General features: G+C 34.6%; 2 protein-coding genes and 1 pseudogene across 2 annotated transcripts; 2 read left to right on the forward strand and 1 right to left on the reverse strand.

Annotated features, from left to right (window-relative positions):
- Positions 1-387: 387 nt before the first annotated feature.
- On the reverse strand, positions 388-5439 carry LOC125400880 (olfactory receptor 4C13-like; annotated as a pseudogene).
- Positions 5440-8083: 2644 nt separating this feature from the next.
- LOC125400879 (olfactory receptor 4C45-like) lies at positions 8084-9636 on the forward strand. Its single transcript, XM_048435004.3, has 2 exons — positions 8084-8100; positions 8715-9636. Exons 1-2 carry the CDS (start codon positions 8084-8086, stop codon positions 9634-9636), a joined length of 939 nt encoding a protein of 312 aa, XP_048290961.2.
- An 8599-nt stretch (positions 9637-18235) lies between these two features.
- On the forward strand, positions 18236-19177 carry LOC146894040 (olfactory receptor 4A8-like). The gene has a single exon (XM_085690061.2). The coding sequence runs from the start codon at positions 18236-18238 to the stop codon at positions 19175-19177; it is 942 nt and encodes a 313-aa protein (XP_085546187.2).
- Positions 19178-19793: the final 616 nt, after the last annotated feature.

The following is a 19793-nucleotide window of genomic DNA, read 5'->3' on the forward strand; positions in this document are numbered from 1 at the left end:
AAAGAAAATCTGAGGAAGCAAATACGAACTACAGACGTATTCATCACCAATAGAATACAAGAGATGAAAGTGAAGATTTCAAGCATTGAAGATACAATAGAGGAAATAGATTCAGCAGTCAAAGAAAATGTTAAATCCAATAAATTCCTGACACAAAACATCCAGGAAATCTGAGACACCCTGAAAAGAAAACCTAAGAATAATATGGATAGAATAAAGAGAAGAATTCCAACTTAAAATCACAAAAACATATTTAACAAAATCACAGAAGGAAACTTCCCCAAACTAAAGAAGGACATGCCTATAAATGTACGAGGAGCTTACATAACACCAACTAGAATGAACCAAAGAAAAGAAAAGTTCCCTCACCATATAATTATTAAAACATTAAATAGATAAGGTAGCTACAGGTCTCATGTACACAAATATGCAAGGCACAAAGAATAAGACAACCACTGTGATGTTTGAAACACAGGTAGAAAAGGGCTTTGCGTCTTCCTTCTGCACTGTGGCTCTTTAGGGAGCGTAGGATGGCCACATAGGAGACCAACAGAAGGAGGAAGTTTAGCAGACAAATAAAGCGACTGTTAGCTGCAATGAAGAGTCCAAGAGTGTGAATATCAGTGCAGACAAGGTTGAGCAAAGAATTAAGCTCACACATAACGTGATCTATGACATTAGGGCCACAGAAGGGTAATTGGAAAATGAACAGGATCTGTATGGTGGCATGAAGTAAACCTCCCAACCACGACACTCCCACTAGCAGGCTACATAGTCATCGACTCATAATGGTTGCATAATGAAGGGGTTTGCAGATGGCCACATAGCAGTCATAGGCCATCACAGTTAGCAGGATGACCTCAGCACCTCCAAACAAATGCTCCCCGAAGATTTGAGTCATGCATCCATTGAACAGGATGGTCTTCTTTTCACAGAGTGAATCTACTATCAGTTTAGGGGTGCTAACAGAGGAATAACAGGCATCAATAAAGGACAGATATGCCAGAAAAAAAGTACATGAGAGACTCTAACAATGGTGTAGAAATTATGGTGACCACAATGAGCACATTTCCTGCTATAGAAGTGATGTAGATAAGAAAAAACACAGCAAATAAAACTTTCTGCATCTTTGGGTTCTCTGTGAGTCCCAGAAGGATAAACTCTGGTTCTCCATTTTATTTCATGTGATAGCTGGTTATATCACCTGAAAAATATCAATGCAATTTTTAATCTTTTAAAAATCTCCACCTTATTAAGTTTAGTCTCAGATCTCTGTTTTCTGCTTATCTGAGAATTTTTATTTATATTCTAAGAAGGGTTCTGAATTCTTCTAGCTGCTTTTCATGTGACAACTCTCTTAGGAGATGAATATGAGGAATTTTTAAGAGTGTGCAGGGCAAAAGACAACTGATTATACGAATCCATCTATTATGACTCAGGATCTAACTTGTAGTGGATTTTATGCTAGTAGAAGCTGAACTCTAACAAAGATATGGATGTTTATGTGTACAGGCTGTGAATGCAAAGCTAAAGCACTTTCTCTATGTCCATGTGAAATAATGAAATTTAGCAAGTGTATGAATATGAGTGTAAAACAAAAGAGGAAATTGAAGAAGGAGAAATATTGGATGGTAATGCAGTAGAGTTGTGTGTGTGAGTTGGATGAGAAGGTCTGAGGTTGAGTACCAGAATGGAAGCCAGAGAGAGGAGTTCAGACCCTGTTTAGAGTAGGTGACATAGATATTCCAGGGAATATAGAGGATGCAAGTGCTGTGGTGGAAGGCATAAAGCAGGGCAGAGTGTGAGAGAAGAGAGGAGGAGATACAGAAAAAACCATTTTTCCTTGATAAATGATGTAATGAATTCTGATATTTTATAGTTGAATGAAAATATGAACATTAAAAATCATGTTTATGAAATCAAATAACTTCACAATAGTACTGCATACTTTCATGTGATTGAGCTTTTATGTGGCATGACACCCAGTTTTCTGTACACATTAATGTTTCTTCATTAATGTTTATAACAAATTATGTGGTTGACATTATTTTGTCAATTTTTCAAATGAGTCAAGAATCATGAAGATTAAATGTTATTTGCCAAAACAAGAAAACTTTTGCTCAAATGACTGATCAATGAGTGTATTCTGAATTTGTAGTTATTTCCCAATTTTATTCTTATTATATTCTTGAGAGATTGTCTCAATAGTTATTTTTACATTATCTTAAAAATTAGAAAATAGAAGCAATTAAATTAGCAGTTGAGTACAAAATCAAAGAATTAATAAACAACAGTCAAATGTACATTTCATGTTATTTTTAAATTTTAATTATTTTTCTTTAACTTTTGATTCACATTCTATATTGTTTTAATAAGTATACTTTAATTATTTAATCTTTTAATTATGGCCCAAACAATACTATTATTTTAATACTATTTTAGATTAAGTTTGTATGGGACATAATATCCAATGCACACAATGACATTTTTCTACTCTCAAATATTAAGAAAGTTGTGGTATTGTATTTAGTGACAGAGTCTTGGAATTTTGTCTTTTTCATAGTTACACTCACCTTTACTTTACTATAATTGTGAAATGAAGGCTTTAAGATTGTCCTTCAAAATACTGAAAACCATCCAACAGTAGCAATAGGGATATTAATTTTAGAACCCCAACTTCAGATTAGAATCCTGGTTCTTCTATGTGCAATTTCTTTATCTTAGGTGCATTTCTTGGCATCTCACGCTATTATTTCCTCACCTAAAAAGTGAAAATATTAAGATACATATATAGATTTTTTTCAGAATTATTGCAAGAAATATATAGGAAAACATAACACAATCAAAACTAGAACATTACTATAAAAATTATTTAACCACTTGATAAGCTCATAGATAATCATTACCAATATTACTCTTCAAAAGACCATAAACTCATGCTATCTATAGCAGTAAGCCCAGGAAGGGTTTTCTATGTTCATGGAGTAAACCTTTGATAATTTATGTATTTAAATCTTCTATGCATATGGAATATGGAAACTTTTCTCATAATTTGTCTGGATGTTTTTCAATTGGTATTCCATGGCAAAAGCATGGTCTTTGATTTAAAAAACCTGTGTTCTACAAATTCCTTAAGAATTTAAACTTCAATTACAATGTGAGAGAAGTTTAATGCTTAAATGTCATAGACTTAAAATGAGAACAAAATAATATATAAATGTATTTGAAAAGCTTTTAAAAATAATTATCATCATATGAGCAAAGTAAGAATCTTTCTAGTTATCAGTCCCACTATGAAACTTATCTTGTTCATCTTAGATGATTCTAATAATGTCTGGAAATATCCAAACACAATGTGATTTTCAAACTGAACTTTCATTGGAATAATTAACTTTAATGAAAAATGTACACAACAGTTAGAAACAGAATCACTTGGATAACTTGATGTGAAATCAAATGTTGAGTCTTTGTTAAATCAAATCTTCTCTTCTAAAGTCTCTAAACAATGTTACAGAAAACTCAATATTTGAATTTTAATATATTTATACAGAGAAATGATTTTCAATGCAAAACTGTTGTTTCCAAAGGGCGGAAGGCAGATAGTGTGGATGAAATAGACAGATCACTCTTTTCTTGATGAATCCTGACCTAGAGATATTAACAGCACAAGCTTTTTACATCTTGAACTATACTGATATTTAAAGAGGACCAACATAGGTGCCAAGGCACTGACTTGTAACTGTTGGTGTTTCACCTGGGATTAATTATATCTTTTGATGGAAAGGATTTGTCTTGGAAGCAGATATTCTGGAGAGACATCATTGGGAAAAAAATGTTGAGTAGGGAATTGTATTCTCTGAATTGGAATGAAAGCTTTTAACATTACTTTCTCATGTGATCTCAGATTGAGAAATCAAAATATTGTTGGTATCAAAGCAACATAACTTCAAATTGGGAATATGTTCTAATTTTTTATGAGTAACATCACAGAAGCAGCTTCAATTTTCATATAAGTATTAAAATTGCTCTGAAAATTAACTCTTTCTTGTTAAAGTACTAAGGGTATTAATGGAGCCTTAAAAGTACTTTTTTCCAAATGTTGGTTTTCTTTCAATCTATATCTTAATATATTTTATTAAAGTAGTTCAATTTAAGATTTATAAATTACTCTTCTTTTATATGTTCACAATATATCATAATGACAGCAAGCACACATAATAAGGAATTTAGTATTCTGGCTAACTGCTTTTTTTTTATAATAAGAAACACCTACCCTCATGGCAAATTTCAAGTATGTGATATAGAATCATTAAGTACAGTCACTTGACTGTGCAGTGCCTCTCCAGAATTCATCTATCTTAAATCCTTGGCCATTACCTTTCTACTTATATCATTGACATGGCTGGTTTCAGCACCCCTATATAGGTGAGAGAACACGATAATTGCATTTATTTATTTATTTATTAAAAATTTCCACATCCTCCCATTTCCCTTCCACTCTCCCCCCTCCCCCTCGCTATCCAGTCCTAAGAGAAGTCAGGCTACCCCGCCCTGTAGAAAGTCCAAGGCCCCCCCTCCCTCCAGGTCTAGAAAGGTGTGCATCCAAACAGACTAGGCTCCCAAAGTTCTGCCTAACCTCTTTCTCCCTAACTATTGACCATTCAGCTCTTTATTAAACCAATCAGAAGGGGTCTTGGTAAAGATATGTCTTTACAGTGTAAACAGATATTCTGTAACATTTACTAATTTCAGTGTTTTAAAATTATAGATATTAAGACCAGAGTATAATAACAAGTAACTATTGCAATTGTGAAGAGCTTTGAATTAATTCCCCTGGCAGTGGAAATCTCAAAACAGCCTAGTATAATCTATGTTGAGTGGTTACTAGTGGTAACTTTAACAAAGATTTAAAAAGAAAAGGAGAAAGCTGAGCATGGTAAATTCCAAAATAGAAATTTTGAGGAGAAACATAACCAGGAAGTTGAATGGAGCTAAGTATTGTGTTCAAGGAAATAAACAGATTAAGAAATAGAATAAATGGAGTGGTGACCTCAGGACAAGATCCCAACCAGCTATTTTTCCAACTTGCAAAAAGGAACTAAAGAAAAGATTAGTATTGGGTATGGGGGTGATCACCTTTTATCCCAACACTCAGAAGGCGGAGGCTGGTGGATCTCTGCATTTGAAGCCAGCATGGTCTAGAGATCCAGTGTTAGCACACCCAAGCTCAGGCAGTTCTCCACCATCACAGGTGCATGGCAGAGTGGAGGCAGACATGGTGCTGACCACTTCTTGATCAGAAGGCAACAGGAAGTGGGCTCAGACAGTGGGTACCTTGATCTTATATACAGTCTCAAAGCTGCTTCCACAGTGACACATTTCCTCCAGCAAGACCACACCTACTTCAATAAGGTCATACCACCTAATAGTAGCACTCATTGTGAGATTATGGGGATAGTTACAGTCAAACTACCACATTCTACTCCCTGGCTCCTATAAGCTTGTAACAATATCATAATATAAAGTGTTTAGTCCATCTTCAAAATTTCCCATAGTCTATCACGACCTCAACAATTTCATAGATATTGATGAGAAAATGGTTTATAATAATGTGAATATGTTTAATGGCGCCAAACTAAACTTTGTAATTGAATTTGTTAAATATAGAGAGGCCCATGAATGAGGTTGGTGGTAAACAAAGGCACCAAAAGTTGACTATTAACAATAGAGTTGGAAGATTTGCTTTGCTTCATTGGTCTTTGAATTCAGGAGCATATTTCTCTTGTTTAAATTCAAAGACTGATAACATCAACAGAAATATAATTACATATGATGGTTCAGTGAGTTTGACATCACCTCAGGAGCTACTGGAACCTTTTTTGTAGAGTGATTCTCTTCCCTAACTCTGTTCATATATTCATATATAAATCCTTGTATGTGTGACTTTCTCAATTCCTACTTACTGAGAATATGGCACCTAACTTTAAGAATCAGTATCTTTTCTTTTTGTAGTGAAGATAAAATTTTCATGCTTCTCAGTTACACAGGACACCATGTGAGGTAGGCAATCACATTGAATGAAAAATGGTGTCTCTGACTTTTAAAAAATTCCTGTCCAGTAGCTAAGTGTCCTGTTTTATCTTGTTGACTAAATGGGCCATTAATGAAAATATCAAAATCCCTAATTCCTGGGTACTGTCATTTCAACCTTTAAGTAACAGTATCCTTTAACCTAATCACGTTTTTTGTGATAAGGCCACTCTCTGAATTATAAACTATACTTAAAACTACTCCATATACTAGGCCAGCATCAATGAAACTATAATTAACAAGATAAATTTACAAAATTTTAATAAAGAGCTTTCAAAAATATAGCACTCAGGTCTTATCTTAAACTTCAATGTATATACCAATTTAACACACACCCAAGTGCATTCCTAAAATAAGTCACTGCTAATGAAGTTTGTGGGCACCAAGTGGGAGTGTGCAGATGACCTCAACTCTGTCTTGGCAAGTATTTCAACAGAAACAATTATCAGTCCTTTGGGTACTTGAGAGACCAAAACATTACCAGATCCTATATCATATCTGGAAATCTATTTAAACACTTGTTTAGCATCAAGGAAGAAGGAATTCCACAGGTTTTGTGAGCCAGTGAATAGAGATGTGGTAACAAGATTTGTTTAAGAAACACTGCTTGGTCTCAGTGAGTTTATACAAAGGTAAGTTACAGGAAAACCTGAGTTATGATGGAAAGAAATTCTCTCTACACAATGTTCAAAGGCTACTAAGAAGCAAAGCAGACACCCAGAGTGATAAAGGAAATCAGATCCTTTCTAGCTTTTCTATGCACTCACACATTTTATAGTGCAATACACAAATGCCTTCTGATTTGAATTATTTGGCCTTATTTCAAGTTCTTTTAACTTGAAGTATATTTACATATTATGGAAACACATGTCTACAAATATATCTCAGGAATAGCTTGTTTCAGAGTCAGTTGTGACACTGGTAATAAAAAGAATGAAAATATGCACACTGGAGAACTGTCTAGAGAGATGTCAGTTCACAGAGTCTGTGGAAAATTGTGCTGCATATATTCAAAGGAAAAGAAACAATATCTACACTAAACTTCAAACAAGGACATCTCTATTTTCAACTACACTGCATTGTTTCTTTACATACTTTAAGGCGATTCACTTGATTTGAACAATTTATTCTTACTGAATTGGAACTTGTAATCTTATTGTGGATTCAAAATATAATATTTTGCTATGAAAATAAAAACATGAAACACAGTAACATTAAATAATCTGTAGGAATAATCAAGTAGGTGATATTGAGAATGGTTAAAGTCATTTTTAAATTACTATGTTCAGTAACGTCATTAAATACTCTGATTCTGAAGTCTTGTTTATAACATCTTGAGGACTTTTCACTTTTTCCATTTTCCACACTGATATTTTGAAGTTAGAACTTTAATTTAAGTACATTGAGAATGATTAACCATTTAGTCCCTATATACAGGTCCAGTGAATAAAAGGGAGCCACTCAGAGACTAAGCTTCTCTAAAAACCAAATGTATTTTCCTCACTCATATTGTGGGTGAGGGGCCTTGATGCTGACCTCTCCATCCAGAATGTGGATGTCATGGGAAGAAAATTATTTTGCTTGCTTTGTGGCAGGTGTTGTGGAAAGAGGCAGAAAGGGAAAGAGAAAGAATAAAATTTCTCCTCTTTTTGTAGAAACACCGCCATGCTAGTGAAAGTCCACATGTATAGAAATTAAAAGAAAACATTTTTGGATAACATCAACATTCCCACCGGTTATCAATGAAAACTGTAAATTCACTGATTTGATTGGATGTATACCAAAAACAGAAAATCTGTTTTCTTAGCCAGCCCTCTCCTAGGCACACTCACCTCATATAACTCTATTACAAACAGTGAGTGCCCAGCAGAATTTTACCTAACCCTGAACATAATCCTAAATGAGGAAATAGTTCAACATCTGGGAAAATTTATGAAATACTGTGAGGACACAGAAGGACTTTGGAGCCTTTACATGTGCAAAGAGTGGGATCATGAAAGAAGGGATGTTGTAAGTCAGGCAGAAAAGCTGCTGTTCTAGATTAATTATACTCAGTGAGCTGTAAAAAGATGTTCTTTTGTAATCCAGAAAGTAACTCTCCCTGTAGTTCTGTCTGTCCCTGGTTCATGTACTTCATATAGTACAGAGGAATCATACAGAAGTCTTACATCCAGTATGGCTTTTGTTCTTTAGTGTCCCAATAAATTTCATGTACAGTGTGTTCCTAGATTTTAACATTCACATTCATGTGCAAATGTAGTTTCAAATACGTGGAGATTTATATTTTCCCACAAGAAAAAAAAACAATGAAGAAAGTCAAGTTTGAGATTATCCCTAGGTTTTTTTTTGTTAGGTTGACACATAACTTTCAGCCAACAAGCATAAGATTTTGTTTTTTTGTGATGTTATAATAAAGTATTAGTAGTAAGCTAACCTACTTCCCATCTTCAAAATTGTCTGCAAAGTGATATTAAGTGTAGAAGTAAATGTAGCTTTTCTATTTCAGCAGTTACAACAATGAGATAACAAAGTATTTCAGTTAAGTTTTATAATAACATTAATGGGACACTGTATCTTTTTTTCAGATGACCATATGGCCTCAGCCTGCACTAAACCAATGAAAGGTTGAACAGTGTCACAGAATTCATCCTCCTGGGCTTGACTCATGATCCAGATCTGCAGAAACTCTTATTTATTGTATGCTTAGTAATCTATTTGATCACACTGGCAGGTAACACACTCATCTCAGTCACCATCTTCACCAGCCCAGCCCTGGCTACTCCCATGTACTTTTTTCTGTCCTACTTGTCCATTATAGATGGTTTCTACTCTTCTTCCATAGCACCCAAAATGATCTATGACTTGATCTCTGAGAGAAGCAGCATATCCTTCAATGGCTGCATGACTCAGCTTTTGACTGAGCATTTTTTCACTGCAGCTGAAATCATCTTGCTGATTTCCATGGCCTCTGATCGCTATGTAGCCATCTGCAAGCCCTTGCATTACATAACCATCATGAGCCGACCTGTGTGTATATTCCTGGTGAGGTCTGCTATAATCCTGGGATTCATCCATGGAGGAATACAGATTTTATTTATGGCCCAATTACCATTCTGTGGCCCAAATATCATTGACCACTTTATGTGTGATTTAGTACCACTCCTCGAGTTGGCCTACACTGACACTCACACTCTTGGGCCTCTGATTGATGCAAACAGTGGGTCACTCTGTTTGCTCATTTTCTCTATGTTGGCTGTTTCCTATATAGCCGTCCTTCACTCCCCGAGGAATCACAGTTCAGAAGGTCGTCGCAAGGCCCTGTCTACCTGTGCTTCTCATGTAACTGTCATTGTCTTATTTTTTGTACCTTGCTCATACCTGTACCTGAGGCCTATGACTTCCTTCCCCAATGACAAAGCTGTGACTGTATTTTGTACCCTGTTAACACCTATGCTGAACCCTTTAATCTATACCCTCAGAAATGAGGAGGTCAAAAAGGTTATGAAGAAGCTCTGGGGTCAAATGTGCAAAGCTAGCAATACATAAACCTGGGGATTTGTGTGTTTAAAAATAACTAGAGCTGTTTTATGGACACTTGTTCTCCTTCTTAAATGAGTAAAATGATGACAGTGAATTATATTCTATCTCCACTAAATTTTCATTGAATAGTAAGTATATCTCTGAATGAAGTTCAGTGTAACAATCCATGTAGATAATATATATGTGAAAATTATGGTGAAAATAATTTCTCATCTCCTCCTCCTCCCCTTCTCCCTAATTTTCCCCCTTTACCCTCCCTTCTCCCCCCAGCCCTGACTCCAAGTTTCTCAGAAAATTCTGTCTGTTTCCCCTTCCCAGGGTGATCCATGTGTATCTCTTCTAAGCTTCTCTTTTCTACCCAGTTTTTCTGGGATTATGTACTTTAGGCTGTTTACCTTTTGCTTTACATCTAGTATTCACTAATGAGTACATACCATGTTTGTGTTTCTGGGTCTAGGTTACCTCAATCAGGACAGTTTTTTTTTCTACTCATCCATTCTCATGCAAACTTCAAGATATCATTGTTTTTGTCACTAAGTAGTACTCCATTTTGGAAATGTACCACAACATTAAATTAAATGGAGAGAAACATAAAGTGATCCACTAAAACTGGGAACAAGACAAGGCTGTCCACTCTCTCCTTATCTATTTAACATAATACTTGAAGTACTAGCTAGAGCAATGAGACAACAAAAGATCAAAAGCATACAAATTGGAAAGGAATAAATCAAATTTTTGCTATTTACAATGGTATGATAGTATGCATAAATAACTCCAGAAATTCTACAAGGGAATTCCTACAGCTGTTAAACATCTTCAGTAATGTGGCAGGATACAAGATCAACTCAAAAAAATAATAGCGCTTCTATATACAAACATTAAGGGGGCTGAGAAAGAAATCAGAAACATCACCATTTAAAACAGCCACAAATAACACAAAATATCCTTGGATAGCATTAACCAAAGAACTGAAAGACCTCTATACCAAAAACTTTAAGTTTTTGAAGAAAGAAACTGAGAAGACATCAGAAAACAGAGAGATCGTCTATGCTCTTAGATAGGTAGGATCAACATAGTAAAAATGACAATTTTTATAGATGCTTTTTACAAAAGCAGATAGATTTGATTCAATGGAATTAATTAAAGACCCTGATATTAAACCACACACTTATGAACACCTGATATCTGACAAAGAAGCTGAAATAATACAGTGGAAAAAAGAAAGCAAATTCAGCATATAGTGCTGGCTTAACTGGATGTTAACATGTAGAAGAATGCAAGTAGGTTCATATCTATCCCCATGCATGAAACTCAACTCCAAATTGATCAAAGACCTCAACATAAATCTAGGCACATTGAACTTCATTTAAGAGAAAGTGGGAAGTAGCCTTGAATGCACGGACACAGGAGATCACTTCCTAAATAGAACACCAGTAGCACAGACACTGAGAACAACAATTAATTAAAGGCACCTCCTGAAGCTGAGGAACTGCACAGTCACTAAGACAAGATGTCAGCCCACAGATTGGAAAAAGGTCTTCACTAACCCCACATCAGACAGAGGACTGGTCTTCAAAATACATAAAACACTCAAGAGACTAAACATCAAATTACCAAATATTCTAATCAAAATATGGTGCACAGATCTAAACAGAATTCTCAACCAAAGAATTATAAATGACCAACAGACACTTAAGGAAATGCTCAACATCCTAGGCCATCAGGGAAATGCAATGGTAACAACTCTGAGTTTCTACCTTAAGTCAGTCATAATGGCTAAGATCAAAAACACCAATGATAGCTTAACCTGGAGAGGATGAGGTGTAAGAGGAACACTCATCCGTTGCTGGTGGGAGTGAAAACTTGAACAGCCACTTTGGAAATCACTGATTGTTTCTCAGAATATTGGGAATCAATCTACCTCAAGACCCAACAATACCACCTTTTGGTCGTATACCCAAAGGATGCACACTCATATCACAAGGACATTTGCTCAACAGTGTTTATAGCAGTACTATTTGTAGTAGCCAGGATCTGGAAACAACCCAGGTGCCCCTCAAACAAAGAATCAATTTTTTTCTAATAGCAAAGATAGCTTGATATTGGATAGAAATTAAGGGATAAGATGAAAATAATAAAGATCATTATGGAACTAATCATAAAGATCCAATGCTTAATTTAACAAATTTGTTTCTCCAAAAGTTAAAACACCAATTTTCAGCTCGAAGAGATGCAAAAGGCTCAGTTATCAGACTTGGCACCTCAAGGCTTTCTGAACTTACTGAGACCATGCTTTGCTGTAGTGTCCTTATCTACAGGGATCAAGGCTGCTAACATTTCATGCTGGTTTAATCATTGCTTGTATTATGTAAATGCATCATAACATGTAACTTATAGTTCTTATACATTACACTTTGACAATTTTTTTCTCACATCATAGGTTTTCCAAAGCACTTTAAAAGTCAGCTACTCATTTCTAGCAATATCTGAGGCCCTTATCTCTGGAAACTATGGAAGTGAATAAGCCTGTCCAAGTGACATTATGTCTTTTGAATTCGTTCCAAATATTTTAATTAGCTTATCTACTAAAATAGAGATGCCCACACAGCTAATATAAATTAAAGAAGTATTTTCTAATTAAATGATCTAGCAGCCTTTGAAAACTCAACAGCCAAGCTGGAGCATGCTGTCATTTGGTATTTAGTCCTTGAGATATTGTGTTTTTCTTGTAGAGATTATCTTTGATTATGAAAATTTGTGGAAAGGTTTGATTTTCCTGGACCTTTAATATACAAGGACATATTTCTAAACAGGAAAAAAGGGGGCCTTAGTGAGATTCTACTTCAAGTTCTTTAAAGAGAGGAGATTTTTTTTTGCTTATTGAAATTCTTCATCATTGGTGTTTCAAAATTTAAATCATTACCATTGCATTGTTAGGTACTAATACACATATGAGGTATGTCAATCCTATCATATCTCCTTAAAGAAAGAACTTGTTTGAGTGTTTCACTTCAGTGGACTGAATAGAAAAAGTAACATAATTAATTTAGAGATCAATTTTTTGTGTGTCGGGAAATAATGAAGTTTGACAAATTAATTTTTATTTATTCTATTAACTTTTGTATACTTGCATAAATGCAGATTTTTTTCTGTAGATATTTTCTCAGAGGATAAGACTATACAACTGTCTTTTATAGTAAGTGTTGATTTTATATTTAAAGGTTTTTATTTTAGTTATTCACTAGGATACACTTATACCTCTCAAAAAGACTGAGATAAAGGGGAGTATAAATGAAATGTGCTGGGTACTGTCACTTGATAGTCTTTCTGTGTTTACTGCATCCCTTTAAGTTACCATGTGCTATCAAAAGCACACAAGCACATAAAGAATTAGTAATCAATACATTAAAAAAATCTGTCATTTTCCAGAACAAAAATTGGACCTAAGATGTAAGTTTATGATGACAAGAAAAACCACATAAATCAAATATGCCTTTGCTAATGTCTTAAAGGTCATGCATTCCCATAAGAAATGCATAAATTGGGAATATTAGACAAAATTACACAAAACCACATGAACAAAAACAGGATATACAAAGTATTTTTCTAAGCTGATTTGATTTATTTTCTGTTTTACAAAATAACTAGTGAAATACATTTTATGTTTTAAAAAACAAGTGTATTTATTTATTATTTTATTCCATCTCTTATGTGGAATGTATTAACAAAGATGTGTAACTATTGTTAGATACATTTAAATTAAGATATTTAGGATAGCATATTATTCCAAGTGGTCAGTATGTGGGGAAGCAAATGTCTATCAAGTAGCTACTCTCGAATCTTTCTCTTTTAGCTCTACAGCAGCACAATCCATCCATCATTTGGATGTGTGCTTCCATATGAAGCTAAAATTATTCAGTATGGTAGCATATATGTAAAGAATGATCCATTGGGAAAACCTCATTCATTTGGTTTTATTATGTTGGTGTTGTAAAATATTTCACTTAAAAATTAACAGTGTTAATTTTATTGTGCTGACTTCATAAGATCATTTTCTCATAGGTATATAATGCACCTTGAGCCTATTTCCTCCATAAACATCCACTTGTGCTGCTTTCACCCCACCACCTATCTCTTATATTGTTTATTCACGTATTCCCTTTATTCACTTATTTACTCACTTATTCCCTTTATTCTATGCACATACAGTTTGAAACTTCTTTGAAAATTTGGGATCAACAAATAAAAGACTATGCAATATTAGTGTTTCAAAGATGGATTTAATTTTCTTAATATAATCATATCTAGTTGCAGTTGTATTCCTTTAAGTGACATAAAATTCTTCTTTGTGGTTGAAAAGAGTTCTAGAACAATAAAGCTATCTTTTATAAAAGCATTTAATGCCTGGCTTAATTGTTGTTTTTTCTGGAAGTAATTATGAATAATTTGAAGTTAAAACATTCATATTCTCCAATTTTTATGGAATCAAATTTGTAGTAATCTGTAGTCTAGTTTACATGGTTTAAGTATGATATGACTGAAGGACTCTGTTCTCACTTTGTTTTGTAATAACTACATTGGTTTCTAGAAAATTTGTTCTGGTGGAGCCCAATGCTGATTAAAGTTTTAAAGGTGCTAAAACACATAAAAATAAGGTGTGGAAGTGGCAGAACTGTATGTTTTCCTACACTTATGCTCAACTATATGTGTGTCTTCATCAGTCTGAAGCTTCAAATCTGGCAGCTGTAGATCTTCTATACCAGGTAACAGCAGAAACGTGCTTGAATTACATAGAAGGTTTATCACAGCTGACATCTGCAGCAAGTGAAGATATTGCATGTATCCTTAACCACTATTATACCATGTAGATGTGTTTACCTTTGCTCATTTCCAATTGAAACATAATCCTTTACAGACAATGTTTATGAACCCTTAAATGTAATAGAATAAAAAATTCCTAAAATACTTTTTTCTACCTATGTCCTAAAAGTGACGCAAATGACAGCATTACTAACAACTAAAATTCATTTAGAGGTCACAAGTAGTGAGAAAATCTTGAAGAAAACTCAAAAATAAACAAAGCACTCTAGGATTCAGATATTAAAAATCCCTATAGTAAGATAATATAGGTGGTAAATAGATGATCCTGACATTGTAACATAAGCACATAACCCAGAGTCCACAGAATTCTCCAATGTGTTACTCTCTTTTAAAGTGTGTTTGAGATTATTTGATTATACGGTATTGATAAAAGTCAGAATCATTATTTAGTGTCATGTTCACATCCCATTTATTCCTGATTATCATTATTAAAGTAGATATAATCTTAAAGATTGATTATGTAAGAAAACTGCTAGCATCAGGATAAACCATACTGTGAGAATATAAGATCACAACAAGGAATGCAGGCAAAAGATTCCTGAGATACCCTAAAATGCAGCTGATATTTTAAGTCCTATGATCTCACAAAAAGTATCTAAATTGGAAAATTAAAAGCTAAGCCGATATTAATCAGAAAATACAAGCATATTTGCTATCAGTGTCACAGACTACTTGCCTTTTTTTGTAGAGAAGTTGCACCACTATACTTCATATGGCCAAATAGCAAGTGAAATATGTACGTAGTATAAATGAAAGTGCTTTATTATTTTTATTTATGGATGCTGTGTTTTGTGTCTGTTTTTAAAAAGATGCATAATCAGTTAAAATATTTTAAACAGGAAAATTAAAGTTCTGTAACCTCACACATGCTTAAGTTCTACAAGATCAAATCTATTCTATTCAGTTTCATGATGCTGTATTTCAAGTGTGCATCTTAAAATTGCCAATGAATTTGTATATATGTAAATAGAGAAAAACACACAGGAATGCCTCACCTTTTAACACAGACTTTTGTTAGTTTGGTATTGTGTACTACTGTACATGGCATTAAAAAACGGAATAGTTTCCCTGGATATTTTCCCTTCCAATCTTACATTTTCAGTGAGTATATGGATTTATATATCTCCTAAATGTCCAAAACTGACAAATGAGAGAAAATATAATACAGTTCCTTCTGATTCTGATTGAAACAGACAATATTTTCCACTTGTATCTGTTTTTGTCCAGTGATATATTTCACTTCTCTTTATTGATGTCAAAATTTAAGTGATATGCAAAACATTTTAAAAATATAAGACTATATGTCAAAAAAGACATATTCTTAATAATGGATAATACTATTATTTTTCAAGAAGTATGTAAACAGCCTGGTGGTGGCGAAGTACACCTTTAATCTCAGGACTCAGGAGACAGAGGCAGACAGATCTCTGTGAGTTTGAGGTTAACCTGGTCTACAAGAGCTAATTTTAGGGCAGGTTCCAAAGCTGTGAAGAAACATTGATTTGAAACACCAAAAACCCCCACAAAAACAAAAAAGACAAACAAAATGAAAAACAGTCATAGTATTCTACAGTGTTTATAGAATCAACCCTTTGATAATGTACATTATGCATAATTGCAGCACTATGTGGCCTATTAACTCTATTATACTATTACATAATAATCATATATGACTAAGGAAGGTCTGATTTGGTGAAAACCAATGCTAATCAATACTGAAGTAACTGAATGAGTAGAAGTACAAGGCAGAAGACAGACTTGAACATAAGTTATGGGATAACCCTGTGTTCTGTGACAGGCATGCCTATGGCAGTTGGAAACTTCAAGAATGACAAGGACAGATGTTTTGGTTCAGATGGCAGTATAAATGTGAAGGAGACATGTATAAGGTGCATCCCAACTGCTTTTACAGCCATCCTGACTCTGCACATGTCCTCTGCTACGAAGTCCTTGGACAGGAAATTTTCTTGATTGCTATTAGTTCAATTATATTTCTTCACAGGTAAATATTAATAACAATAGGACATATAATAAAACAAATTATTTCTAAGATGCATGATTTTAATCCAAGTCCAGAAAATGATTCATGAGACACACATGAGCCTTTTTCTCTAACCCAGATTATGTTTTCAATCCTGTTAAGTGGACAGAAATTCTCATGACTTTTTCTCAGCTGATGCTCACAATGAACCATCTGAAAATAGTGATCACAGCCACCAGTGAGATGTCTGATGTTCTGGGCAGTGTTTAGGTGTTTCATAAGAACACCAACAAACACTCTAGGAGATGGATGTTATTGAAGTCCCTGAGGTACAAATGTTGAAACAGAGACAGAGGGAGACTTTTTAAGATGATCAAGATCAGAATGACACAAACTGAGTGAACCTCATGCTGTAACCAGGTGTGACTTCAGGGTCCATGGCTTTCCTCACTGCTCTGTTTGTGTCAAGTATTTCTCATATTCCTTCTTGCTATACCATGTACAATAAAATGAAAGATATTCTGTCACAGTAGTTATTAAATTTCATTCTCCACTTAGTATCATTCAGGAAGCAGTGGTAAACTTGGAAATATTGTGCAAATGTGAAAAGGGAAATTATGACAACAGCGGAGAGAGAGTTCAGAAGAAATAGTGCTTAGAGACTGGGAGACTGGGAGAGGCTGAAATATTATCCAACTCCTTTGTTTTTCAGGATACAAACAAAGATATGCTGGTAATTATGTTTAGAACATGAATCCATCCAGCACCTTTGCATTCTGTCTGCACATTTTCTTTGAGTGTTCTGCATTTGGAGATCCAGGCATTGGTTTTCTATATAAGGACCCTCAGCACCTAGAATGTATTAGGATAAACACTATACCCCATTTAGTATTCACTCTCTCCTTTCTTTTTCTATTTCCCTCTATATCTCTTCTTAGTTTTTCCTGAGAGTTCTGGAAAAACATAAACGGTCTGCTGTTGCAGGGCATAATAAGAGCAATGGTTAGTTAAGGTAAAGTAAAAATTCTTGTGAGAAACCTTCTGGTGGATGTAATTGTGTTACTGATTACTATAAATAAATAAATACAGTTCCACATGAAACTGTATCTACTAAAAGTGTCAGAGTTAGAGGAATTAATTATTTCTGGTAAGGATGTGTTCAATAATGTTTGAGGTATTTGGTGAAATTCAAAATTCACTTAATTTCTAGATTGAATGAGATGTGTATGATGACCAAAATTTTCTTGTGAGGTGTAGTTTCTATGCCCTCTAGCATGTATTTTTGAGGACAAACATTACTATGGGCATTGCACAAATTCATATTTTAAAATATTCTCTACAAATATCACCAGCTCAACCTTTTTCTTTAATACAAGCAGATATATTTTAGTTTAATGACACAACCACTTCTCAAATTTCTTAAAGGAGAGAGTTTTACTCTGTTTGCTGCTATGAATGTCGAGGTGTAATGTGCTTTAAATAACCACATTTAAAAGTTTGGGGGACAGAGATACCTCTGTATACATTTTTGTCTAGAGAGACACTAATAATGAGACAAACCTAGGACTTAAGAGATTTATTGAGAGAAAGTGATGGAACTTTTTTCAAGGGGAAGTTCTTTAAATGCCTACTAGTGGCTTACTACTGTTTTATAACAGAATGAGTTCATAGTCTTGTTCACAGTTTGTGGCAGGCCCTGTTCTCCTGAGCTCCTTCTCTGGAACAAACCTGAGAGAAGAATAAATGGGCCAGAACAACAATGTCACCGAATTTGTCCTGCTGGGCTTCACTCAGGGTCCTGTGGGGCAGAAAGTATTGTTTGTTATGTTTTCACTCATCTACATTGTCACGATGTTGGGAAACCTGCTCATTGTGGCGACAGTGATTATCAGTCCCTCCTTGGGCTCCCCAATGTACTTCCTTCTTGCCTCTCTGTCAGTCATGGATGCTGTTTATTCCACTGCCATCTCACCCAAGTTGATTGTAGACTTGCTCCGTGATAAGAAGACCATCTCCTTCACAGCATGCATAAGCCAGCTCTTTAGAGAACATTTATTTGGTGGTGTTGATAGTGTAATTCTGGTAGCAATGGCTTATGATCGCTACGTGGCTATCTGTAAGCCCCTGCATTATTTGATTGTCATGAATCGACGGGTATGTATCCTTTTCTTAGTGATGGCCTGGGCAGGAGGGTTTGTGCATGCTCTGTTTCAAGTTCTTGTTGTGTATAAACTTCCTTTCTGTGGTCCCAATATCATTGATCACTTTGGCTGTGACATATACCCACTATTGCTTCTTGCATGCACTGACACCTACTTCATTGGCCTCTCTGCCATTGTCAATAATGGGGCTATGTGTTTAGTGATCTTCATCCTCCTCCTACTCTCCTATGGAATCATCCTAAGATCTCTAAAGATTCACAGTCAGGAAGGGAGGCGGAAAGCCCTGTCCACCTGCAGCTCCCATATCACTGTGGTTTTCCTCATTTTTGCACCTTGTATTTCCATGTATGTTAGACCTGTTTCTAGCTTTCCTGTTGATAAGGCCATTACTGTCTTTTATATAATTGTCACTCCCATGTTGAATCCTTTAATATATACTTTGAGAAACTCAGAGATGAAAATTTCTATGGAAAAACTCCTGCAAAGGTTATTAAGTTATAATAGAATAAGGCTTTCTTCTTGATGCTTCTATTTGTAAACACTAGGAAACAATCATGAATGAATTCTAGTAGTATGTGTTTACGTCTTGAACATTCACACTATCCTTTGCCATTGTGAAACTACTGAAATTGTCACTGTCCTTTGTAAATATTTTTCATTGTTGTGATTTTTTATAAAATAAATACTGTAGTTGTTTATTGTATCATTTATTTTCTATGCTATCTATTTTAACATTTTTGATAAACTGTTTTTGTAGTTCATATCAAATTTTCAATAAATAATTTGCTTTAAAATTTTTTCTACAAAATATTTAATCACTTTTTCTTCTCCCCTCTCTTTCCCAGTATCTTCTACCTTCCTGTCTCAACCAACATCATGTTCTCATATTCTCTTTCTCTGTACTTTTACCTCTCAAACCTCCCAAAAGTAAATGTAAAAAAATTAATAAACAAAAACAAGAAGCAAAAAACCAACAAGATAAAAATTGAAAATGAAACAATTTGAAAGAACCCTTCCCACAACACACAGACACGAACATACACATACACACACATGCACACATACACACATGAAGCAAAACAAACCCATGGAGTGAATTTTCTGTTGGCCAAGTACTCTTGGGTATCAACTTTGTGCTG

Source organism: Myodes glareolus, chromosome 26, assembly GCF_982192425.1.
Source record: "Myodes glareolus chromosome 26, mMyoGla1.1, whole genome shotgun sequence".
NCBI lineage: Eukaryota > Metazoa > Chordata > Mammalia > Rodentia > Cricetidae > Myodes > Myodes glareolus.